This window comes from Alternaria novae-zelandiae, assembly GCF_023758075.1.
Source record: "Alternaria novae-zelandiae strain BMP 2774 chromosome Unknown scaffold_11, whole genome shotgun sequence".
NCBI classification, from domain to species: Eukaryota; Fungi; Ascomycota; class Dothideomycetes; order Pleosporales; family Pleosporaceae; genus Alternaria; species Alternaria novae-zelandiae.
In genome coordinates, this window is record NW_026056971.1 from 238,687 (window position 1) to 264,574 (window position 25,888).

Below are 25,888 nucleotides of genomic sequence, written 5' to 3' on the forward strand. Positions count from 1 at the left end.
CTTGTGCCTGGATCACGCATGACGATCCACGCTACACAAGCAACAGCTGTCAAATCGCATCAAAGGGTACAGCAACCGACACATGCACCACGTCCTTGGCCAAATATCAGGCTCTCTTGAACTATCAAAATTAGTACGACTGCCCAATCCTTACACGAGCTACTGCAGACGATGGGCTTGGAAACGCCCCAAAATAACAGTGTTCTGTACGCATCATATCGAGCAAATGGGGGTCAATTTTCGGAAGTATGCACTACGCTACAGGTACTTTTGCATCAGCTCTTTCACGCGCTCCAGGTTCAGCGCTTCAATCTTGTTTCCGTTACCGTCCATTGTCTCCGCCATACACAGGACATTGTATATTGCTTCTTCGACTGCGTCAGCGCTCGCCTCAAATAAGGCATTGATTGTCTGATCGTCGGTCATGGTCACCGATACCTCTCTCGCCTTGTACGGATCGACAGATGCTTGCCCCGCTGTGACTGTCTGCACGTTCAACTCGTTGGCGGTAGAGAACGCGAGGAAGACATCGCCGGAAGAGTTCGTGCCGTAGCCACCTACGCGAGACAATCCGACAGTCGCGCGTTTGGCGAGCCTTTGCAGTTGTTGCGGGTGAAGCGGCGCGTCCGTGGCCAGGATGATTATGATGGATCCATCTTTCTTGTCCTTCTCCTTCTTCACCTTGAACAGTAGGTTCGCTTGTGCCAGTAGTTCTGGATCGTCAGGGTTCTCCTCAATCTTTCGCTTCTGTTCTTCATAGATGAGTCTCCCAATCGGCGCACCTCCAATCTTGAGATCCCACATCTTGCCGTAGTTCGCTTGGACCAGAGCCGCGACTGTATAACTCTTGCCATTCTCACCAGGTACCACACGAGAGCTGGATCCAGTGCCACCCTTGAAGTAATGGCAAACCATACCCGTTCCACCGCCCGTGTTTCCCTCTTTCACAGGGTCGCTGCTCGCCTTGTCGATGCCATCTACGACATGCTTCGGCGTTACAGCAAACTTGGACACATCGTGCAGGAAACCATCAAAGGTCTCCGCTACGACGGGCAATAGGAACCAATCGACTTTTCCATTCTTGTCGCAGTTCTCGCGGATCGCATACTCGTAGATGCCGTTGTACGCTGAGCCAACGCCAAAGCTCCCCGTAATGATGATTGGGGAGAAAAGAAGGCCCATCTCTTCGATCAGGTGCGCTCCAGTCATTTCCCCGGAGCCGTTGAAGCGGAAAATGCCTGCGAAACAAGCTTTGTGGAACCAGTCCTTGCGCGGAATGATGGTCGTCACGCCAGTGTTGATGTCGTTTGGTGGGGCATCGGGATAGGCAGGAGATGAATGAATGGACTCAGTGTGTACGAGTACACCGGGGATGTCTGTCAGGCTGTTCTTTGGACCGGGCTGGTAGCGACCAAGATGCAGAGTTGGCAACAAATCGCGGATGCGCTGACGCGGAAGAGTAGAGGGTGCCGAGTCGGAAGACATTGCAGGTGGTAGTGATGGCAAAGATGTGGTGATAGTTGTAGGGCTCCGATATACTCTGCAAGGGAAGTGTAGCGTTGCTATGTTGCAGCTCGGATGCCTCAGATACTTATACCCATGCCTACAGGTCGATGTGTCTGCCTAGCGTATGCACTCACGAGTAGGTAGCTTACCATCCTCGCGATCCTCCCAGATACCAACACAACGCCTTTGTCAAGCGCGCAATTTGCGCAAAACATGGCGAGGGCGTTGTCGACCTTCCTAGTCTGCTCATGGACTTACCTCATCGCTCTTGCGCTCCCTCCAGGCACCAACATAACGCTTCTTTCGAGATCGCAAGCCCTGCAAAACCTCACGATGGCCGTTATGGTGATGGAGATTACTACGTGCGGAAGACATGAGCCTTTATGAGTCACTCTGAGCGATAGCGATTGAATCCACCGCATAATGAACTCATTGGCACGGGATAATTCCTGGGTGCATGCTGGCGACGGAGTTCAGAGAACGACACGAAAGAGTCAGACCCGACGACCCGCTCCTTCGCGCATGATTAGCGTAGTGGCTTGCGAATCAACCCCGCCTGCTCAATTTGCGAGACGCGCTCCTCAACACCACTACATCACAACGTTGCAACGTTCAGCGGTCAAGGATGAGTGCAGCTGTTAAGCAACAGCGGTCATTGGACTCACGTGTGCGATAAGCGGCAGCCGTGCCCGACAATATTTCCGAACAGTAGTTCACGACTCAGGTGCCAAGGCCCACCGAACCGGTTCCTGCATAGCGCATCTCCAACACCACGAGCTTGACCTTCTCCAGTCGATGTGATCTCCGCAATGTGCCGCGTCGGAGTTATCTGACGTAGTCGGACCGCTTTCGAGCACCCCCACCCTTGCTGTGAGAAAGATTCCGCAAGAAAAACTCCGAGATACTTGCTCTATGATCTTGCATCTTCATCTTTACCACCGGACGGCAACATGCTTACACAGCTTCTCGCAGTAGGGCTTCTGAGTCTCGCGAAGCCCGCCCGAGCAAGCTATGGATTTTACGTCGGAAAGAACCTAACGCAGGATGGCAGCGTTATGCTGGGTGGCACCGGAGAAGAAGTGTCCTCGCACTGGCTTCAGATCTTCCCAGCAAAGGACCACGCCCCGAATGCGACAATCACAGTTGGAGTTACCGAAGACGCATCGATGCCCGGCAAATTGATGAACATATCGCAAGTGCCACACACGTTCCGCTATCTTTCCATGGAATACTCCGACTTCGAGGGCTTCCCACCTCCTCTGACGAACGGTGGTGTGAATGAGAAGGGCGTCGCTGTGAGGGACATCTGGGCACAAAACCGAGATGACCTCATTGCCATGACGCCTAATCCCCAGACGGGTTTACAATACTCCGACCTAGCTCGTATCGTTATGGAACGCGCGAGCACCGCACGCGAAGGTGTTGAGCTCATTGGTCAGATGATTGCAGAATACGGATATGCCGATTACGGCGGCAACTCGCATCTCATCGCAGACGCGAACGAAGGATGGGTCGTATGGCAGATGTCAGGAGGCAAGAAGCTTTGGGCTGCAGAACGTCTCGTCGAGAACGACGTACGTGTGCTTTACCCAGGTTACATTGAGGACTTCCCGGTCGATTTCGAAAACAGTACAGACTACATGGGTAGCCCGAACATCGTGAGCTTTGCCGTCGAACAGGGCTGGTGGAACCCGAACGGCACCGAGCCGTTCAACATCTTCAATGCGTATGCCTACCAAGCGGAGGGATACACCGCGCGAGACGGAGGTGCGAAGTACATGTCTCAAGCGGCTCTTGAGAACGCCACCCGCGCCATGGCTCCGGTGACCGAGAAAGACCTCATCGAGCGCGTTCGTGACTACCGTATTTCAGATGATGAAGCCGGTTATGGTCAAGTCGTGTCCCTTCGCGCTGATATGGACCCGGATCTGATTCGAATCTGGGTCGCTCCAACTGGATCTGTGACCGCACCCTTCAACCCGTGGTGGCTGGGTGTGAAGAGCGTGCCACCTGAGTACGGCCTCCATCGCTATCTCTACAAAGATGCCGCATCCACCTTTTTAGATACCGACTACCAATACCAAGAAGCCACGCACTTCGCCGGACGTATCTTCAAGCAGGTCCTCTACTATACTTGCTCAGATCCGGAGTCATACCTACCCATCGTCCAAAACATGCTCCACGGATTTGAGAACGCTTCGTTCGCAGATATGGAGTGGGTTGAGCGCAGCGCTAAGACTTTGGTGGAGAACGGAATGCGAGAGGATGCGCTCGAACTGCTGACTTTCTATTCGCATACTAGGGCTGAGAAGGCTCTGGCTCTTGGAAAGACTATGGTCGATGCGCTTGACTCTTATGTCAAGCTTATGGGACAGTTCCGCATGCCGACTGGCGACCGCATCAACGACCCTGGGCTTGGAGCGGAGACTGTGAATTGCTTGGTTGGCTGGGATCCTGATCAACCGGCCGATCAACAAAGACCATTGAAAAGGTTCAGACGTCAGGTCTAACATCAAGCGGAGGATACGAGCGACAGTTGCATTTATCTGTCATATTAATTGCTCTTGTACTTGTGCTACACCTTCACCTGCTCGTAGACCCCAGACCCTTGTTTTACACAGTCGCAAACATGCATGTCTGAGGTTGCCTTTAAAATTGTTTCAAGAATTCATTGTCTGCCGGATGACAAGGAAATGCCTCAAGAGGTGATTGCGATGAAAGTTGAATCTCCCCCGCGGACGCGTCGAGATGACAGCATCACATGACTCGGCTTACTAAGCCACAAGCGACACGGCCCTTGCGGACAACGGCTCCGTGGCTTCCATCCTTCCACGCTTCCAGCACGCGCTCTACGATGCCGCCATCGCGCCCTCCATCACAACACGGTCGAGAAAGTTCCGACGGCCGCGTTTGGTGGTCAGATCAGGGTGATGAATGCTTTGTAACTCAGGGCGAACGCGCATCACTCCCCGCCGCCGCATCAGCAGTCAGACGCCCGCACACGGACCGCCAACCATCTACATCAGATGCCAAGACTTTCCGGTACCTGTGCGGAGCCTGCTGTTCATCTTCTTAGATCCAAGCTCATAAACCAGCGCCTTAATCACATATGTAGCTCCATTGTTGGTGGACGGGGATCCGGCGTCGACCGCCTATGCACCCACAGACCAGGTTATCAGGTCAAATACGATGTCTGCATGCACGCCCATCCTGCGAGACCGAATTTACCCGGTCATTCTACCATCGCGTCTAGGCCCAACACCTATGATCTTACCCAGTCCAGTATCTGTCGGTTCGACGAGCAGAGGAACTGGGTATACGACCAGGTCTGCCTGCCATGGCTACAGATCACTTCAGGGGTCTTATCCCTACGGAGCGTGCGGATAGCTTGGCCCACGTGGAAGTACAACTCCAAACATTGGATACGGGATTTTAGCTTTACATACTGCAGACGCGATGCAGTAAGCGGCAGCCGAAGCACACAACAGGCTCGGCCCGCCAGTTGCGTGTGGCCCGAAGGCTAGTCCCCGGAAGGCTTGTTGAGACACCTGGCACGCGAACTTGCTAGTAAGGCCTGCAGGACTTCTCGCTCCTACAGCAATTCTTACCAGACGACCCCGCATGGCAGAGTTAGGATGAGGTCCAGGCGATTGAAGACGAACACTGGGGCTGTGACTAGCACAGACTCGGCAGTGTTCGTCCTGACAACTAACTGGATTCATGTGTCAGCCCGCACGCGATCGTACCTACAGGGAGGCTGCATACCATCATGCCTACCTTGAATGTGTGGGAACCAACTGATATAGCTGCAGGGTTCGACGGTATCTCGATGATGCTCGACTGCCTATGATCAGCTCGATGACCGATCTTCTTCGTATACGTTTCAGACTGCAAGATGAGTTTAGTCCCGGGTTGCCGACTGGTCAGCCAATACGTTCGGTTTGTTCGACACCCGGCTCTTTGCGTAGCCGTTCATTGGGTAGTCTCTAGCGTACGTAAGTGTTAGAGATTTCGTTGAGTCGGAGTACCTACCACTAAGATGCATGAGAAATGCGCACTGTGGTCCTATCATCGCAGAACAAACACGCCACCGCTGAGAAGAGCATAACCTTTTGTTATGTCGCGCCAAACTGGTCTTAACGGTGTGCTACCATGGCCTCGGCTATTCTGCAAAGACTCTTCAGAGCCCTGGCTTATTCAGGTATGGAGAAGCAAGGAAATGTCCATCACTTTCCTGCATCTTCGGAATTAGCTCCATACCGGCAACGGTCTTCTACTATGTAAACTACCACGCAAATCACTACCAAACTGCCCGGAGCGATACCGAATGCCTTCAGCAATCGTCTATGATGCCGGAGCTCCTTCCGCGGAGATCACATATCGTTGCCAGCTAGACCATCTTACCGCTCGTTGGTGCGTCACAGTCCACACTCCGCAAGAGCCACATCTGCTAGTACAACCCACAGGCAACTCAGTCAGCTATTCTGCATCGCTATTGGCGTTTGATAATCGCATTGATGCTACGCTGACGCTCTTGGCCATGCGTGGGGTAGACCGTAAACCGCTGTACATCCGAGCTCTCGTCACCAACAACGACAACACACCGAAGGATGAGGCTATGCCTCCCGATGATCCGAAGAGCTGCTGATGCCTCAAGACTGCAGCCTCGCTTGATGGTCATCCCCCTGAGTTGTAGACGATCAAAGGTATAAGAATGCCCTTTCCTTATGCTAATTGCTACAATCATCTTCAACCAGCAACCACAAAGTCCTTTCTTCAACTCTCACACTCTTCAATCTTTCAAATTTCTAAGATGTACGCTCTCACCATTATTGTCGCCGCCCTCGGCCTGGCCACCGCCTCCCCAACCTCCGACTTCTCACCCCGCCAGGTTGCTGCTGTTGCCTCCGTCGACCGTTATGCTGGTGCTGGCTGCAGGGGCACCATCTGCAACAAGGCTGGCTCTGGTGATCTTCACGCTGGTTGCAATGCCATCACCGACGCTTGCCAAGCAAGCTTGAGGCTCAACTACGCCAACGCGGGTTGCAAGGGTACGTAATCTCCTTCGACTCCATAACTCGGGCTGTGAAGAGAAGCGCAGGGCTAACGAGATGTAGTGGCTATCTGGACAGATGCCACATGCACCAGTGTGAACCAGTTCGCCAATGTCACCATAACTGGAGAGTGCTACGCTCTTGGCCCCCCTATCAAGGGTATCTCCGTCACTTGCTAGAGTACCTCAACTAAGAGACAACGCTGTGCGATATCAGGCCTCGTTCGCGGGTCTCGAGGGGAAAACGGCTGAGAGCTTTGTACTTGAAGCTAGAGTAGATTTTGCCGCAAGGCACGGAGAGGCTGCGCGACTGCTATCCAACATTACGGTCCGACGCAGCGGTTTATAGCAATTCACCACATCACCTCCAAGTCTGTCTTATTGCCCCATCTCGTGCGACTAGCTTAGCCTTGCTCTTTTTGCCATGTGAACGTGCGGGATAAAGGGCTTCGATATTTTCGCCTTAAGACAACACGCTCCAAGGAAATGATATGATGAGTTATCCAGCGATGACGAAGGTAAAGCCTGAGGTTAAATCCATAACGCTAACGATGGCATTCATTGATGTTGTTATAGCCCCTCAATATTCCAGATATCTATGCAGCTTGCATCTCACCACTTGGGCGCCGTTCCAGTCGGATGTATCCTTGTATCTTGTGTATTCCAGCTTCATGCATCATCGTGCGTCGGGAAGTTCCTCCTCTCTCTCCTTTTTCGTGCTTATACCGAACTTGATTCGTTCCTGTTTTGTAAAACGATGTACCTTAAGAGGATCTCGTTGTCGGGCGTATAAAAATTTGGCGTCGCTGGCTATGATGTAGCTCTTTATCAGCAAAGAAAGCAAGGTTCTACTTGCCCCAAGACGCCTACCCCTATGTCCAACGGCCTTGCGTCGCATGCGACGGCGATCTGTTGTCGGGGCGTGGAGTTTGGCGTGTGTGGCTTTGTCGATGGCGGTAATAATGAAGCTGTACATGATGCAGGCTATCGCGAGAACGACAACTGCAATAGCGCAGGTAGTGAGGAGATTCATCGGCTGCAAAGATGAGGTGGCGCCCTCAAATCGCACTTTGTGTGATATATGAAAAGGAAGGTGTTGGGGGCCGGACATGTAGCTCTTGCCCAAGCGGGAGTAATGTACCGGAGAGAACTGTGTAGTGGCAGAGTTGTAGCTTTGACAAATCGTTGCGGCCTTGTCATATGTCCTATTATGTCATTGTAAAGTGGGTCATATGAGACAGTCGATCAAAGTGAATAGATGTGCTTGCAGACTCTTAACTTTTAAGCCTTGCTACCGGCCGTTTCTATATACAGACGCTAGTAGTTCCAAAGTCACGACCTCTTGATGCGTAACTATATGCGTTAGACTGTGATTAAATATCTTGAAAGTGCATCCACTGTAAAGGTTTATCATTTGTCGTAAACTCCGACCCCCGAAGCACCATCTCGAGTCCGAGGGCTTCACTCATCCCAGGTACTGCTAATGCAGCTTTACCGCAATAACCCTCCCACCAGCCTTAGCTGCTCCATCCGGTCCAAAGCCACCCATAGTAGACACATAAAGGGTACTGTTGTCTTTGTCCGTTCTTCCGAATGTCAATGCCGTAGAGCCTGCCACCAATCCACCTTCAGCGATAGTCGTGAATTTGCCATTCAGTTCGATGTGATGAATTTTGTCGCCTAAGGGTGCTGCCAATGGCGCACAGACGTACATACTGCCATCCCTCGCAACTGCCAAATCGTCAGGACCGTTGAAGGTTGAGTCGCGCGCGGTTTCGAAAAAGCCGTTGGGTCTGCCAGTAGATGGGTGGACTCGAACGCGGCCAGCCAGAGACTGGGCGGTGTTGGTGTAGTATACGTAGTCATTGTGAAATTTGATCCCGTTGGCACCAAGCTGTACCGGGGCAGAGAGATTGGCTGCTAAGCTAGGATCCTCGAGAACGACTTCCGTTTTCCCAGTGCTGACGTTGTACGCAGCAATGTTTCCATACATCGAATCTGCCAACAGCAATATTTCGTGATTCAATGTCGCCATGCCATTAGGCATAGCCATGTTAAGCAGTTCAGACATCTTGCTGACCTTGACTGCCTCGTCCTTGACAGTCACATCAAGTTTCCACAACGAAAAGCTCTGTGGATTCGTCGTGTTTCCAGGAACTGAGTTCGCAACGATCACAGCGAAGACATCCTCTTGAAACTCGGTAATTCCTAGGGCGCCAGTTGCATTCGGGAAAGTGGCGATGACGGAAGAGCTTGCAGGTGAGCCTTGCGGGTGGACGATATGCACTTGAGCAGCGTCGAGGGTCGTTACGAGAAGGGAGCCGTTGCCCATCGCAGCAATGTTTTCGGCCCATGTGCCGTTGGGAAATTGGTAGACCGTCGAAACATTCGTAGCAAATGTCGAAGCCATAAGAGCTGAGATGACGGACATAAGCTGCATCCTGGCGCGAAAGTGCTTCATAGCTGGTAGTTGATCGAGGGCTTTTCGGAAGAGCTGAGTTGGTGTTGAAAGGCACGCTGTCTCCGAGTACTGTGTCGGTGATGGAAGGACCCCTTATTTGTGTACGTCCCTTGAAGCGAAAAAGAAGCTTGCTTTCCTTTTTATACGGGTTGATCGTGCATTGTTTGTTGGGCCTTGGCTACGCCCGAGCAATTCTTGTTGCTTCTGTCGTTGACTCTCGCTTTTCAGTAAGCACTCAGGCCACCCAGATCGGTAAGCACCCAGGCCTGATTACCTCGATACTTGCCACCATAGCGAACAGGTCCGCGGAGTAATCCGCAGTTGCGCGATGAACAGGAGGCTACGTACGCCTACCTAGGTAGCCTTGGACATTCGTCCGACGCCCCACCGCTGCTGAACTCGGATGGAATCGTTTGTCATCTTTTATCTAAAGGTGCAGTACTCGGGTTGGCGGCTGAAGAGGATTGCGGAGTTAGGGAGTGAGCGCCGTCCGCTGGTTTCCTGACGCGCCATGTCTGAGGAGATTTTGCAGCGTTATCCCAGATCTGGAGCTAGTGCAGAGAGAACTGCATCATCTAAAGTGATTCGACAGCAAGAAGCCTCAGACACATGATGAAGGTAGTCGTGTAATGATGTTATGGCGTGCGAGAGTGGGCAAAAGGCGGACGAGCTGGCAGCCACGCGTTGGGTTCGCGTGCCCCACTCATCCGCCAAGCATCCCCCCTTGTCTACTTCCGTCTGTGGGGTCCGCGGGACCCGTGGACACGACACGGCTACAACGTTACGGGCAGCGGGACGTTCTTTCTCCCCAGAGAAATTCTGACAGCAATTTTAGCGTCGAAGAATTTCGCTCTGGAGAAATCGAACAAGTCTACATCACTCTACCTAGGTATGGAGAAGACTCTGCGCACGTGACGAAGCCTATACGCGCAATGCGGTCTCGTATCTTCAAGACCGTACTTCACGAAATCTTCGTGCTAATGCGCAACCGCGTTCTTGAACACTTCGAAACAGTGGCTTCTTCATGTATCATCAATTCGCGTGTGATGTTTGTACGGACTGTGCACAAAATTCGCGAGATCTTCGCACAAACATGGGCCAAAACAAGTTCTTGTCACGTTTGTATATTGCTAAGGGAGACAGTATCTATAATCTAGCAAAAGGAGTGCTTCGAATACAGTCACTATAGATGACACGCACTTTACTCCATGAAAGGCTTAACCAACTCCAAAGACTTCTCCCACAACAACCTCTCCTTCTCCTCATCGTACGCATGAGGCGCATAACCGGGCTCGTCGGATGCAGGGTCTGGATTGAGTACGCTGGAGATCTGGCACTCTTCAAGGTATTTACCGCCCTGGTCTTCTAAAGCCTTCGCGGTAGCTGCCCAGACCGTAGTCGCAGCACCTTGCTGCGGGCTCTTGAGCGCCTTGCCGATATTGGGGTTCTTATCCCACGACTCCATCGTCTCCTTGTCGATATGCGTCATGAGGCCGGTGAAGATCAAACCGGGATGGACAGAGAACGCTTGTACACCTTGGCTTCCGTATCGGCGGTTGAGTTCGGTTGCGGTGTAGATGTTGGCTGTTTTGCTCTGACCATACGCTGTCCAAGGGTGGTATTCCCCTTCGAGGTTGAGATTGTCCAGATGGATACCGCCCATGCGGTGGCCGGTGGACGCGAGCATGACAACCCGCGACTTAAACTCTGGGGTGCTTGATTTGACCAACGTAGGAAGAAGGAGTTGGACCAACAGGAAGTGAGCCAGGTGGTTTGTGCCGAACTGCGTTTCAAAGCCATCTGCGGTGCGCCCTTCTGGGCATGCCATGATGCCTGCGTTTCCAATGAAGACATTGAGACGATCGTGCTGGGCCAGGAACGAGTCGGCGCATTTGCGCACGCTGGCCAAAGAGTTGAGGTCGAGCTCCAAGAGGTGAACACGGTCGCTCTCTACCAGGCTTCCGAGTGCGGACTTGGCTTTGTTGAGATCTCGAGCCGTAAGGAAGAGCGTCGCACCGGTGTCGAACAACGATTTCGCGGTCTCGATACCAAGACCAGAGGAGCAGCCAGTGATAAGGACTGTCTTGTCCGACCATTTTCCTTGGAGGTTCTCATCTGCGACGATCTGAGAGGCCGTAGGGCGTTGGTCACCGGGGCCGTTGGGCGATTGATGGGCGGATGCGTAACGAGTAGTCATGCTGGCGATTGGTCTTTGGAAGGTAGGTAGTAAGCGGTTGTAGAAATTGTAGTGTTTGATGAGAGATACAACAGATGGGAAGTGCTGTTCTTTTATACCCTCTTACCGCTTTCAATAAATGCGCTTCTTGTCCACATCTTGTAAGTCTTTGATCAAAAACCTGTTGTTCAACTACCTAAACTCCGTCATGTGTAAGCAGCTTGGAGACGGTGTCCACGGACGCCCTTCGAACACAGCTGAAAGGAAGGGTGCCTTGCTAACATCACCGCTCTTTCGCCTGTATTGGCACTCTGTCTCCGAACTAATCTTACCAAGGAAGTGCACTTTACCAAAATATACCGGAAATACCGCATAACGCCAGCTGTAACATGTCGACGTGCGGAGTGGGAAGCAAACGTCGGCCCTACTCCTCATCGGCGACACAATTTAGAGGCTTGGCGCAACTACAATCCTTGTCCGATTACATATCTACCCAACTTCACGTATCGACTACTCGTCGTGTAATTCCATCAGTTTCGTGTTGAGGCCGGTCCGCCGCTCTTTGCGTCAGGGTGTTGATCAGTATGAATAATGTATCACATCCTTACGCTCATCGGCGCTTGAACTCACTTTGCCAATCTTGGAACAGTTGCAATTCTCATTGAGAGTGGTAGCTGCATCAAAAAGTGCGATCAATAGTATCGGTAGCATCTAGATGTGAAGCGCGTCGATGCATGTGGTGTTTGCGGCAAAGGAAATAACATCATGACGTCACGTCCAGCCTCCCTACGTAGGTACCTGCCTTACCACAACATCGCTCCTTCCATGCCAGAAAAACTCTACCAATCTCATATAACCCTCCCGAAATGTCGACCCAACTCAAACTCCTCGCCAACTACGGCGTAACCGGCTTCCTCCTAAGCACCGGCCTCTTCGCCCTCCTCGCACCCACCACATTCGCTGCCGGTTTTGGCATGCCCGTTCAGCCTGACACTTTCGCATCTGGTTTCGTCCAGTGTATGGGCGGTCGCAACTTAACTTTTGGTATCATCGCGGGCATCTTCCTGCAACGAGGGGATGTAAAGGCTGTGGCATTGATGGCGACAATGTTGGCGGTGGATGGATTTGTGGATGGGCTGGTGACAATGAAGTATGCTGGGCTGGGGTTTGCGGCACCGCATTTTAGTGCGGCGGCGATTATCCCGTTTGTGAGCCGGTGGATGGCGAGTTAGGTGAGTGGACGGGGATCACGATTCGGAATGACGATGGGCTGATTACGCAACAGGGGCCATCATTGTATAAGAGCAAGAACTTGAAATACACAGGTCGGTGTATTTTGTTGCGCGAACGAGAGACTTCAGACTTAGACACTTTTACTTCCTCTTCCCAGCGAGATGATCTCGTCCACTGTTCCAAACCCAAGCCGTTTGCCTTGTGCCCCCAAGATGTTTTCGTCATCCAATTCACCGTAGCGAATCCTTAAGCCCTTCAACTCATCTGATATGTCGTCTATTGTAGCCACCCCTTCTTCCAGTACAGCTCGGCTCATTTTCGTATCGCCTACGGTAGCCGTCATGATTTGGAGGAAACCGCCATCAGCCGCAGGCGCGCGGTTGCGCCAGAGCGACCAAATTGCGATGACTATAAAGATAGTAGCCGCTGCTAAACATATACTGTATGGAAGAATAAGGTTGAGCGGGTTGCTGAGATCATATGTACTGCGGTATCTAGTACTCGTCACTGGCACCATGTCCCACCAGGTGCCGAGTGAGATGGCAGAAATGGTAATGTTGGCCAACACCTCATTGAGCATGGCCTCGGTGATATTGAGCGATCGCCTTGGATCATACCTGCTGAAGTCCGAGCCGAGAACGAATCGATCCGTGTGAAAGATGGTACCCTTGAGTAAAGCTTCAGATTGATTAGTCTCTGTATTGATGCACAGCTAGTGAAAGGGACTTACAGTTTTCCATGCTACGGTCATGGTTTTCGAGCCAGGTTTTGCAAACACAAACTGTTGTAGAATCTGATGTCCCCTCGCTGAGATGGCAATCAGAACCGCTGTCACACCCCTGCTCCAAAAGAGACTGCGGAGGCGGATAGTCAAGCCACGATACTAGCTGCGATGGTGCTGTTGCTTGAAATGATGTGCCCTCGATGAGTGCTCCCAGCGCATCTAGAATGGCCCACTCATTGGAGTTAGGTATCATGGTCGATAACTCATGATACCAATCTTTGTACGCTTGGCTTTTTGGTGGAAGCTCAAGTGTCAATGCTGAATCTGCTCCAAAAGCTTCGACTTTTCGAGGGAGTGCTTTTGCGCCACTGAAAGAATACTCCACCGTCTGGACACCGCGCGGAAACGTAATGACAACATCGTAGAGCACAGACTGAGCTATGCAAATTTGTTCCTTAACTCTGCAATTGGCCTCTCCGACTATCTCCTTGCTCGGGTCACCTTGTACAGTATAGTTGGAAATGGCATATTGCTTCGATGAGTAGATTAGTTGTTCCTGATCCCATGTCGTTGTGAACATTGGTACTTCAAGGTAAAGTTGCTGCTTATAGTCAATTACGACGTCGCTGTTGTACTGTTCAGTAGTACATCTGAATTGCGGACCTCTGAACTCCAAATGATAACTAGAGTTTTCTCCCGGATGACCCGGAAGAGTGAACATCTGATTGTTGAACACGATCGCCTGTGCAATGAACATCAGTGCAGGATCAGGTTCGCTAGAAAGTCAATTTCGACTTAACCAACTAGTATGATGTTGAACTTACCCGTACGAGAACCATCTTAACTCAGGATTCTGCTGAGCTCCCATGGGAGACGCCTCAGATCCTGAGTCCACCACATAACCGCCTAAAGTAGGAAAGTTTTCAACGCCAGCCAGATCCAAATGCAGCGGAAGAGGTGGGTTCATGACCGATAGATTTCGGGGCTCAGTGAACTCTTGAGGTTTGAAGACCACAATAAGTGCTCCTGGCGGGTAGACAGTTGCGAGTCCGACACACCAAATTAAAAGCGCCATGAGGAATAGCAAAGGCGCTCTCCGAATCCCGTGTGGGTTAATTAACGCAAAGATGTTTGTGCGGATGACGAAAAGCATTTCGACTGTCGACAGAGACATTGCTGTGCCGCGTAGGAGGTACCACAGATGTTGAGCGAAGCACATGCCCATGCTAGCAGTTAGTGCAGCCTTGAAGATTGTGCTTAGCAGGATAGACACTGCCGAGACTTGTGTCTGCGTGAGGAAGCTAGTGTCAACTTGTCTCCCGTTCAGATGCTTGAAGAGCATGAAGAGTCCTAGCGCTGCGAAGAGAGCTCAAAGAGCGTCAGTAGGGTCATGTGCATGCGACAGACAAGACTAACCTGTAAGAAAGAACCCGAGAATTGTGCCTACGGTCTTTCAGAATGACTTCTGTCGGTGCGTGATCTTTCGTGAAGAGGGCCGCGCCTCGTCCGGTTTGTTGCGGACGCATGCTGAGTTGAAGGGCCTAGTAGGACCTGTAGCTTCAATTTGGTGATCTGATCGTGATTCGGAAGTGCCTACACGACCTGAAGGGCTTCCGTCGTATCTGGTGAACATGCGCATATCCTGTACTGAGAGTGGCCTGTTGGCAAGACTTGCCGTATCGTCGACATCGCTATGCTGTGAAGCAGGACTGTCACCCACTGTTGGTGCGTCGGCATTTTCTTTCATGATATCTGGATTGCATTCACAGAGAGCGAAGGGAAAGGAAAGACACAGAGAAGGGAAGGGTTCCTCTCAACATGGTTATGGGTCTGCCACATTGGGAGTACAATCGTGGCTTAGACATTGCGACGGTAGCGTGTATTTGCTGACTGCATTGATCCACGAAGCAGGTACCCAATGCCAAAGGGTTTTCCAGCGTCTTGCTTGTCCGTTATCGTTGGATATATATTGCACTACGATAGAAGTAGAGTAGAATGGAGGAGGAAGTTGGCATTGGCCCCACGCGAGATGTTCCTCGAGGCTTCCGTGACGCTAATGCATGTAAGCTGACATTTATGGATCATGATTGGGTAGCCTACCTTGGTACGCAAGGCTGAGTTCGCGCCCCCGCACCAATGGTCACCACCACACTGCAAAACCGAGTTTTCGGATTAGTTATCGCGATGCTCAATGTCCAAAACGGTGTCGGTAGGCTTGAGTCGCTTGCTGCGCCAAGGGTATCGAGATGTCCAGGTGTCGCCGCTGCCTACTTGTGGAGATTTTCTACCCGTGCCTGGCCAAAGTTTCCGGGCAAAATAATGCGATGAAGGCAAGTAAAAGGGTCCTTGAAGGACGAAAATGAGTCTGTGAACCGTGAGTACATCTCCCAGATCGACGCGCATGCACGCCGGGTTCGCACTAAGAACGATTAGCGACTAATGACGCAGTGTCGGCAGGCCCACCCAGGCAGTCACGACACTGGTAAATATGTTCTCCCCAACCGCGTCGCCACGTCGATGAGGCATCTATCAAGATGATTCAGACCACAATCATTGACGATGCTGAGTCTCCCCTTTTCACTCACGGTATGAGCCGTTAACGCGTGTCAGGAAGTCAGACTTGACCTCCCTCATGCCCTCGTGCGCTACGAGCTTGACCATCAACTCATCGATAACCTACGAGTCCTTCCCCAATAATGACTTGGTGGATACACAAGTCGCTTCCTCTCCGCGCGTCACCAAGACCAGACCCTCTGGAAGTCCGATACCCTAGGAAGTCATGAACCTACTCACATCCACGAAGTCATACTCCGTGACTGAACGCGAGAACGGGGAGTATAAAGAGCGCTAGAAACAATGAAAGAGGATAGACACGAAGTACTCAATACAATTCCTCTATTCCAAACATTCAAGCCAATATACCGAAGAGCTCCGAAGCCTTACACAACGACCAAAGTTGACCTCCATCTCCAACGCATACAACCCCTCTGATATCGAAAGCACAAATAATAGTACGACAATATGGGACTACCAGTCCCGTCAGATAACAGGTTATCGGTCGCGGATTGCAAGTTTGTAAAACCGAAACTTTGCATCACAGTTGCCGTCAACAAAGAACCAAAGCTAGCTGAGGGCGAAAACCTCTGCTGGTACTGTAGTGTAACCCATCCACAAGCTCTCATGGATAGATTGGAACCAGCAAGACAAACAATGACCGACAGCAAATACGAAGAGTTCAAGAAAACCATTGAGGACCTTTGGACCGAGCAGGTGTCTAAGGAAACTCCATGCGCATGGCGACAAAAGCGCTTCTGGAATGACAACGTACCCAGCTGCAGAAGCTTCGTTCATGGAGTTATGAATGCCAGGTCAGATGCCAACCAAGAGGAGGAAAAAAGCGGAGCTGAAGTCCACATGACGTGTTACCCTTGTTCCAAAATCCAAAAAGACACAGAGCTTTGTGAGAACTGCGTGGACGCGGTGAAGAACCATGGAGCCCCACAGCTGAAAAGGCTTACCCTAGATGACAAATATCTCGACCCCAAGGTTGTACAAGAATTGGAGGCTTATCTCAACAGCGTGGGTGCATAGAACGGGTAATGGGCTTGTTCTCGAGCTATATGTTACTTGGACGGATCCGTGCAGGGCACGGTGCTCGTGTTTAAGACAATCATTTGTTGGACAGTCATGCTCACGGCCAGTGGCGTCATGACTGACATGTTTCCTATGTATGTGTTATCGTCAATGCAGCCGTGCTGGGCACGGTGCAAGCCCCGACCATCATTTGTATCATAGACAGTCATACAGTATATGACTATAGAATCCCACAATCTTTTCACAATCGACGACCTGTCCAGTGCACAAGAGAGGAGCGTTTCAGCAAAATGCGATCTCTTGATGTATAAACCCACTTCCCTCGACAAAGATGCGGAAACGGATTTCTCACTCGTCAATCAAGTCATTCTTGATGAAGGAATGGAGTAGATGCCATAGTATATCCCACAATGCTGTAGTAGTAACGCAGGGCTTTACGTAGTAAGGGCTATACTTAGCCTATATAGCATAGTAAATGAGTAGCAGATCTTTATAACACACACGCAATACAAACCCTCGTAAAACAGCTTGCAACAACGTTGACTGTAAGCGGCGACGCAGGTTCGCGGTAGACGCGTGGTGATGCAACGACCTGTCGAAACACCGTTCAATCAAGTCATACCATCTCCCCGTGTCGCCCCGTTCAGACCCTCTGGTGGTCAAATGCTTGTATACCCGAACCGCGTCACATTCACAAGTCATAGGTGTCGTATGACTGGGTGCGAGTATAAAGAGCGCTGCGAATGATGGCCGAGAATAGACATCAAAGTACTCAATACACATCCTCTATCTCACGTCTTCAGGTCGATAGATACAAACCAATCTTGGGGATTTACACAATCGCCAAATTCGAGCTATATCCCGAACAAACAGCTTCCAGTAGTCTACCCATAACCAAAATTCGAACAAAACGAGACCATGCCAGCTATGGAGAGTATCGGTGTGGCCTGTGTTTTCAGAAAGTACCCACCGATATGCGTCCAAACACATTCACCAGAAGACGAAACCGACATGTGTTCATTCTGCATAGACACCCTGCCCCAGATATTAAGCGACGAGCTGGAGAGCAAGCGACGCCTGATTGCCGACAACGCTAGATACGAACAAATGCGCCAAATGATTGAAAGGAAGTGGAAGACGACAGCTCGCAACAACAACGGAAAGTTCTTCTGTGTGGCTAGACAGTCGCGCTTCCGCAACCCGAGCAACCCGAGTGGAAAGTTGCTCCTCGAAGGAGTCGCCAAGGCAAAGATAGAAGATAAGGCAGAGATAATTAGGGAGGCGCCGGCAGGTGAGGTTCATACGGTGGACCATGTGAAACATGCAGAGTGTAAGCTTGTAGATCAAGCAGAGCGGCTGTGCCTAGATTGCAGCGTTACGGTACGGGTGTTCGGATCTCCTGAGTTGAAGAAGCTATTTAACGACAACGACACGGAGATGGAATTGACAGACGATGTCATCAAGGATCTGAATGATCACCCATATCCGTGAATGACAAAGTCTTCCCAATAACCCGGGTAGCAGATTCCGGATATTAACGTACTCGGGTAGTTAGATGCAACGGACAATGGATATGGGTCTCTTATGTTGCTTGTGCTCATCCGTGCAGGGCACGCTCACCTTCATTACGACACAATCTCCAAACAGTCATCGAGATAGGTAAAGGAGCGGACGGCACATTTTCCTATAATAGATGTTAGCATGTATGTAGATCCGTGCTGGTGTAACCGCACAACCAACAATCCTTCAAAGAACAGTCACACAATGCAACAAGGCCCTCGCACCACAGACCACTTGGTAGACAGTGATGCAACAACAACTACTGCGTCGTCCGACAAACATCCTGGAAAGTAGATCAGTATATCGACAGTCATATAACGAAGCATTGCCGCATGCTGCAACAAGGGGCCAGGACAGTAGATCACTTCATCGACAGTCATACACTGCCTGGCCCCCAATGTGCTCCCAACAAACACCCCAGCCAGCAAATCATCAGTCATACCACAACACTGTCAAGAAGTGCGATATCTTCATTCGATAAACCCGCCTCCGTCGCTAAAGATGCGGAAATATGACTCTTGCTCAACAGTCTAAAACGATGCGATGCACTTAATCCAACTTAGAAACCCACAGCAAGCATCAACCCATACCCAACCGTAATAATAACACAGAAAGTAATAATACTCGCCGGCACACCCCTCGTCAAAAAGTGCTTAACAGCAAGATACCTCTGTCCAGTACGTTGATCTTCCATCATAATCGCAGCTGCACATCACATTAGCACCCATCCACTTCCCAATCACACGACGAAAGAAGGGAAAGGAAAGACTTACTCATATTAGGAAACCCACTAGTCGGCAGCCCCATCGCCCCACTAGCCATCAACACCGCGCCCATAACCAGCAAATTAGGATGCGGCTCCGGCATCTGCTGCCCGACCTGCTGCACAAGCGGGAGCACAATAAGCGCCGCAACGGTATGACTGATAAACGTAGCGACCACACCGATGAGTGCACAGAACACGACGAGAACACCATACAGACTCATGCCCTCGACGCCGGCAGTGATGGACTCCGCGATCGTATGCAGCAGCCCTGATGAATTAACCGCTTTACCGAGGGACAGGCCACCAGCGGCGAGGATAATGATGGTCCAGAGGAAATTGTTGAAGTCCTCTTTAGTCAGGATGCCGGTGCCGAAGAAGAGGACAATGGGGATGATGGCTACGACGCCCATATCGCCGAAGATGGATTCAAGCTGGTGGCTCACGCACCACAGGACAATGGTGACGAGCGTAACGACGCTGATGAACCATTGCACGCCGGTGAACTTGTCCTTCAAGGGGCGGATGGGCACGATGCTGGTGCCGCGGCCGGGTTGGAAGGTGATGAGGAGGAAGACCCAGATTAGCAGGATGGAGATGATGCAGACGGGGAGTGCGACGAAGAACCATACGCCCCAGGAGGGTTCTGGGTGCATGTTTTGCAGCGCGATGAGGTTCTGGGGCGAGGCGATGGGGGATGCGGCGCCGCCGATGTTGGAGGAGAGGGCGATGCCCATGAGGAGTGCTTTGGTCATGTCGGAATCGGCGGGGAGGTTGCGGAGGATGGGCTGCGACGTTAGCTTGGTTGGGAGGGCTTGGAGAGTGCCGACATACCTGGATAATGGAGAAGCAGAGCACGGGTGCGGCAACGTTGCTGATCCACATACTGGCGAACATGGCGACGAACATGTTGACCACGAGTACGGTCCTTGGTTTCGTTCCGGCCTTGCTGAGGACAAAGGTAGCCATCATCTTGGCGATGTTGTACTTTGATAGCGCGGCAGCGATTGTGAAACCACCGAGTAGCAGCATGATGACTGGTGTCCACATGGCGGAGAAGACGTAGGACGCCGCTGCCTTGGATTCTAGTCTTCGGTGAGGCTCCACGTCGCTTCGGACTACGTTCAGTGTTACTGCGAGGAAAGGTACCAAGAGTGAAGTGACGAAGAGAGGTATAGCCTGTGGTGTTTAGTATAGGACTGACGTTAACGAACACTCTGCATACCTCGGTGGCCCATAGTAAACTGACAAAGATCACCATAGCCAGACAATTTTGCTGCTCAGGCGCCTCCATGATAGGCACAACAAGCAGCACGACGAAGACCGCTATGCAGGCAAGCAGAATCCAAAAGGTCCTGCTGACGAGCCATTGCGGGCACCGATATCTTCCAATCGGCGTATCCACCTCCTTCATGTCTGATTCCACCTCGTCTCCCTGCCGTCTAATCTTGCCTCCCGTTGTGTCGCGTCCGAGCAGTGTATGGCTGATACCGATATTGGCCGCTTGCGCTTTCCGTTCGATTCCAATCATCTCTCGCCAAACTGTGTTTCTCTCCCATACGACGTGTTCTCGCAGATGCAGTCTCAGCTCGCGCTTCGCCTCTACAATGTCGCCCTTTGTGCCGATCTGTGCGTACGCTTCTTCCATGCGCTCGAGGTTCCGCGTGAGCGTGTCCATGGTGCTTTGCTGGAAGGGATATGCCGGGTAGACGTATTTGTTCAGGTATGTCTTTTTCAATTTGCGGTCCATGATCTTGTCGTACTTCTTCAGCACCTTTTCGAAACCCGTCTTGTTCAGCTGGATGAAGGATCGCAGCTCGCACAGCAGAACATAGACACTGACGGCCCGCTTCTTAAGCGACACGCCTTCGTCATATAGTGCAGAGAAAGCCATGTCGTTGTAGTCCTCGAACGCGACGCTCGTCTTCCGTCTTGAGGACACGTGCGAGGCTGCCATGTCTTCGTCGGTCGTCCGTCTGCGTCGCCGTTGACCGTCTGGGCTCTTCTTACGCAGCTGTGCGGTCTCGTCGACGTCTTCGTCCGAATCGTCCTCGTCTCCATCTGCCTCTGCGCCGTGGTCTGTTGATCGCCCGCTCGCACCGCTCATGGCCCGCGGTCGGTTGAAGCCGATGGCCTTGAAGACACTTCCACTGCGCATCTTCTTCCCTGGCGGCGCATTCTCGTTTTCCTCATTGTACTCCTCTTGGTGGTACTCGAACAGCTCCTCGTCCTTGAGCAGGGCCTCCATCTCCTCGAAGATCTCATTCTCCTTGAGCTTGTAGAAAGACGTGACGCGCTCTAGTTCCGTGTCGAGGGTATTCGTGAAGACCTTGTCAGGGTCGTCGGCATCCCCGTTAAGGAGTGGTGAGGACTCGGCATCGGTATGCGCCTGCTTCTGGTTGAGCTGCGTCTCAAGGCTGTATATTCTGTACACAGAGTCTGTCAGCCCTCGATCTTACTACTACTTCTTCATTCCCACCGAGACGCGCAACGTACTGCTTCTTGAGGTTGCTGTAGGCAATATAATGGTTGCTCCAGTCCGGCACTGCATTGAACTGCAGGCTGTGGGAGAACTTCATCTCGTCGGCCTCGCGAAGCTGCTCGAGCTTCTCCCGTCGCTTTTGTTCCCTCTTGCTCTCGCGCCGTGTCTCTTTTGGGGATGTGGTGAGTTGTTGGAGCTCAAAGGCTTGGATGGGCGCAGCGTCACGGTAAGGGCTCAAGGCGTCCAGGGTGGAGGCTTGCGGGTTGTGGAGGAGCAGTGTTAGGCAGTCTCCAGCGAGAAGACGCTACGGCAGGCAGGCTAGAGGGCGTAGTCGCAGGCGGTCAGGTGGCGTGCAGCACGTGGAAATGCGGCATTGAGATGTGTGGGATTGGCGCGGAACCTTTCTCGGCGCTGGCCTGAAGATGTGGATGCGCTTTCGTCACCGCACACCAGGGCCGCGCCGGAACACATGGGCCCGCCATTGGCCCTCCGCCGCGCTCCCGCACCCACACCGACCACGCCCATACACTGTCTCGGAACACGCGACAGGTAGCGTCTTCATCCATCGTCACGCGCCTAAACCCCACGTCCCATGGGATGCAGCTTCCATCTCGTCTTCAGTCAAGTTGAGTGGAACCTTTGCATGTCTTCGCGATGGCCCGCTCCTGGCCGCGGCTAGTCATTGCCTGCATCGCACCCATGCCGAAACCACTCGACCTGCATCATCGTTGCGCATAGGTCGCCCGCAATCCTCTGCGCCAATCACGCTTCAAAACGTGTGATGTCTGGTAGATCGTCTGTTGAGCCTCACTTTCAAGAAGACCATGTAGAAATGCGTATAGCGAACATTGCTTGAACTTTTATTCACTTTTGGGCTATATACAATCATTTGCCTGGTGTTACGTGAATAATATCATCGTTTAAACTGTAGAATGTTAGCAGTGTTCAGTCATCTTCAAGTACTATCAAACTTACACCTCAGGTCCCAGCCAATCTTGGGTCCTAGCTTGGGCAGCTCCTCCGCAACACTCTGCACGTCCTTGTCACCACGTCCAGAGACACAGATGACAATGTCCTGGTCCTTGTTCATCGTCTTGGCCAGCTCAATGGCACCAAAGACGGCGTGCGACGTCTCCAGCGCGGGGATGATACCCTCGAGCTGGGACATCAGACGGAAGCCGATGAACGCCTCCGCATCAGTGCAGGCGATGAACTTGGCACGGTCGCTGTCCTTCCAGCTGGACAGCTCTGGGCCAACACCGGGGTAGTCGAGACCAGCAGAGACCGAGTGAGTCTCGCTGATCTGTCCGTGCTGGTTCTGGATAACGTAGGTACGCACACCGTGAAGCACACCCTTGGTTCCAGCGGAGAGTGTTGCACTGTGGCGGTCTGTGTCGATACCGTCACCACCAGCCTCAATACCGAGAAGCTTAACGGACATGTCCTTGGAGAAGGGGTAGAACATGCCCGCGGCGTTGCTGCCACCACCAACGCAAGCGACTACAGCATCGGGAAGCTTGCCACGCTTGGCCTGCATTTGCTCCTTGGTCTCGTTTCCGATGATTGACTGGAAAGTACGGACGATCGTAGGGAAGGGGTGAGGACCGATGGCGGATCCGATGATGTAATGAGTTGTGTCGAGGTGAACGACCCAGGCGCGCATGGCCTCGTTGACTGCATCACGGAGGGTCTGCGCACCAGCCTCGACAGCAACGACCTGCGCACCGAGCAACTTGATGCGGAAGACGTTCAGGGCTTGACGCCTGACGTCCTCGGCACCCATGTAGATGGTACACTTCATGTTGAACTTGGCGCAGACAGTGGCTGTCGCAACACCGTGCTGGCCAGCTCCAGTCTCGGCAATAATCTCAGTCTTTCCCAGTCTCCTGGCGATGAGTACCTGTCCGAGGGCGTTGTTGATCTTGTGACTTCCGGTATGGTTCAAATCCTCTCTCTTCAACCAGATGTTGGCACCTCCAGCGTGCTCGGTAAGGCGCTCGGCAAGATGCAGATGTCCTGGTCTGCCCATCCAGTCGTAGTAGGATCGGTACTCTTCCCAGAACTTGGGGTCTTCGATCGCTGTGTTGAACCCTTCCTCGAGCTCAGAAAGACAATCCATTAGGGATTCAGGCACATATTGCCCGCCAAACTCGCCGAATCGTGCGGGGAACTTGTGCTTCTCGTCAAATCCGTTCTGCTGGTTGGTTCCATTTGCGCCGTCCGTCTCGTCGGTGTTGAGCATCTCCAGTTGGTCGGCGAGACCGGGGCCATCTGGTGTGTCGGCATCTGTGATGACCTTGTCGACATGGACGTTGGTGGGCTCCTTGGCCTCGTTCAATGTCTCGATAATGCCGACCTCACGGGTTGTATCGCGGGTGCTCTTGCCGCAAATCTCGTCGCAGTACTTCTCGACCGCCTTTGCGCCCTCTCCTGCTGGAGCCTTGATCAATGTGTTGATAATCTGGGAGCCAATGACGACACCCTCAGCGATCTTGCCTACGCTCAGGTAGTGGTCGCGTGTGCTGACACCGAAACCGACAGCTGCCGGTACATTGCCAGAGTATTTGTGGACGCGCTCGAGAAGTTGAGGAAGGGCAGCATTCATTGTACCGCTGGCGCCAGTGACGCCCATACGCGATACGACGTAGATGAAGGAATCGGCGATTTTGCAGAGGACGCGCATGCGGTGCTCGGAGGTAGCGGGTGCGATGAGGGGGACGTAAGAGAGGCTGTCTTATTAGCATTCGTCTCAAGCTCTTCTAGATGGCGTGCTTACCCGTAGCTGCGGCAGAAGTTCCTGAAGCGCAGAGCCTCCTCCGGTGGCAGGTCGACCATGATGAAGCCGTTGGCTCCGGCCTCCTTCGCATCCTGCAGCATCTTCTCCTCGCCGTAGCTGAGCAGCGGGTTGTAGTATCCCATGAGGAGGACTGGTGCCTTCAGGCCCCGCTTCCTCGCATCGCGGATCATCTGGAGAACATGGCCAATTGTGACGCCGTTCTTGAGGGCTTGCTATAGACACATGGTGTCAGGGAGGTTTTCCAAGGGATTGTGGCGAATGAGTCAACGTACAGTGTTGGCGGTCTGAATTGCTGGGCCGTCGGCAATGGGGTCGGTGAAGGGCATGCCGAGTTCAATAATGTCTGAGCGTGTCAATTGACTGTCGTCGCTTCGTTCGGGGAAGCAATTGCTCGTCCTACGTACCAGCACCTCCGGCCTCCATGGCCATCATGATGTCTGGTGTCTCCTCTGCGGTAGGGAAACCTGCAGTCACATAGGTGACGAGAGCAGACTACACGAATGTCAGCCTAGTCGTCTCTTCCTGGTCATGCCAGATCATACCCTGCCCTCCTTCTTGCATTGCGCAAACGTCTTCTTAATGCCGTCCATGTTGCTGAATACCGAGTCGAGAAGTTGGAGTGTGTGACAAAAGCACAAAGCCAGAAGCTGACTTCCTTATAGATGAAACAACTGTGAGTCACAGTATGGGCAGTCGTAAGGGTGCGCGGAGATATCGGGGTCTGGTATGAGTCTTGTGTTCGCAATTTATTGAGGGCCGAAGGCGGCGTAATGCCCCTCCTCTCCGGCATTAGCGGCTGAATGGGGGAAGGCGCGCGAACATCATTCCTTCTAGAAGCAAGTCTTACCAAACTCCACACTTTTTTCAACTCATACACGTCATTGCGAGACTCTTTTGTACATTAGACTACCAAACCTCGTTTTGTGTAGATGGGAACCCGGTACATTCGCTACATCTGTACATACAACATACGCCTCGGTCATTCACGCCTGTCGCCTGTCGTTTCGGTCGTTGATGAAGACTGTCTGGACAATGTTGCAGTATCTTCTGCTGGCTTTCGATACTCCTCCTTCACCGTGCCGTCCTTCATGAAGTATTTCCCACGAACGTCTTCATTCAGAAAGTCCCAACAGCCCCAACAGATAGTGTCCTCTTTAGCCGTCTTTCCGCACCAGAATACGTAAGGGTTTTCGGGGTATAGCAAGGTACCACTGGCTTTCCAGGCTTCAAGCACATCAGCCACCATCGTACTGTCCTCGGCGTCTACGTATCGCTTCCGCCGGACCACGCAAGTGAGGGGCTCCTCGCTAATTTTGTCGGTTTCTGTGAAGAGTTCCTCGAACCCCGGGTTTGCGCATCTCCATGGACGCATAACGGCAGGATGCTCACAGAGACAAAAAGGGCACAGCTTTTCACCGGGGGTGTCTGCGCGACATCCGCTTCTTTTCCCGTACAACACGCACGAATTCGATTCGTGGCTTGACATTTTGTGTGGGCGTGGGCGTGGGCTAGGCTAGTCTTCGTGATGACTAGAAGTTC

At 52.2% G+C, this 25,888-nt stretch overlaps 6 protein-coding genes across 6 annotated transcripts; 2 read left to right on the forward strand and 4 right to left on the reverse strand.

Moving 5' to 3' along the window:
* Positions 1–258: 258 nt before the first annotated feature.
* On the reverse strand, positions 259–1,485 carry J4E88_005868 (uncharacterized protein; the record flags this gene model as incomplete). Its single annotated transcript, XM_049399500.1, has 1 exon — positions 259–1,485. The coding sequence occupies one exon, from the start codon at positions 1,483–1,485 to the stop codon at positions 259–261; it is 1,227 nt and encodes a 408-aa protein (XP_049254513.1).
* A 971-nt stretch (positions 1,486–2,456) lies between these two features.
* Positions 2,457–4,016, forward strand: J4E88_005869 (uncharacterized protein; the record flags this gene model as incomplete). Its single annotated transcript, XM_049399501.1, has 1 exon — positions 2,457–4,016. One exon carries the CDS (start codon positions 2,457–2,459, stop codon positions 4,014–4,016), a length of 1,560 nt encoding a protein of 519 aa, XP_049254514.1.
* Positions 4,017–6,319: 2,303 nt separating this feature from the next.
* On the forward strand, positions 6,320–6,739 carry J4E88_005870 (uncharacterized protein; the record flags this gene model as incomplete). The annotated part of the gene is made up of 2 exons (XM_049399502.1): positions 6,320–6,557; positions 6,624–6,739. 2 exons carry the CDS (start codon positions 6,320–6,322, stop codon positions 6,737–6,739), a joined length of 354 nt encoding a protein of 117 aa, XP_049254515.1.
* A 1,300-nt stretch (positions 6,740–8,039) lies between these two features.
* J4E88_005871 (uncharacterized protein) lies at positions 8,040–9,020 on the reverse strand (the record flags this gene model as incomplete). Its single annotated transcript, XM_049399503.1, has 1 exon — positions 8,040–9,020. The coding sequence occupies one exon, from the start codon at positions 9,018–9,020 to the stop codon at positions 8,040–8,042; it is 981 nt and encodes a 326-aa protein (XP_049254516.1).
* A 1,201-nt stretch (positions 9,021–10,221) lies between these two features.
* Positions 10,222–11,217, reverse strand: J4E88_005872 (uncharacterized protein; the record flags this gene model as incomplete). The annotated part of the gene is made up of 1 exon (XM_049399504.1): positions 10,222–11,217. The coding sequence occupies one exon, from the start codon at positions 11,215–11,217 to the stop codon at positions 10,222–10,224; it is 996 nt and encodes a 331-aa protein (XP_049254517.1).
* Positions 11,218–18,866: 7,649 nt separating this feature from the next.
* Positions 18,867–24,939, reverse strand: J4E88_005873 (uncharacterized protein; the record flags this gene model as incomplete). Its single annotated transcript, XM_049399505.1, has 10 exons — positions 18,867–19,012; positions 19,081–19,858; positions 19,905–20,249; positions 20,296–21,496; positions 21,567–21,807; positions 22,528–24,281; positions 24,329–24,561; positions 24,622–24,692; positions 24,754–24,841; positions 24,892–24,939. 10 exons carry the CDS (start codon positions 24,937–24,939, stop codon positions 18,867–18,869), a joined length of 4,905 nt encoding a protein of 1,634 aa, XP_049254518.1.
* Positions 24,940–25,888: the final 949 nt, after the last annotated feature.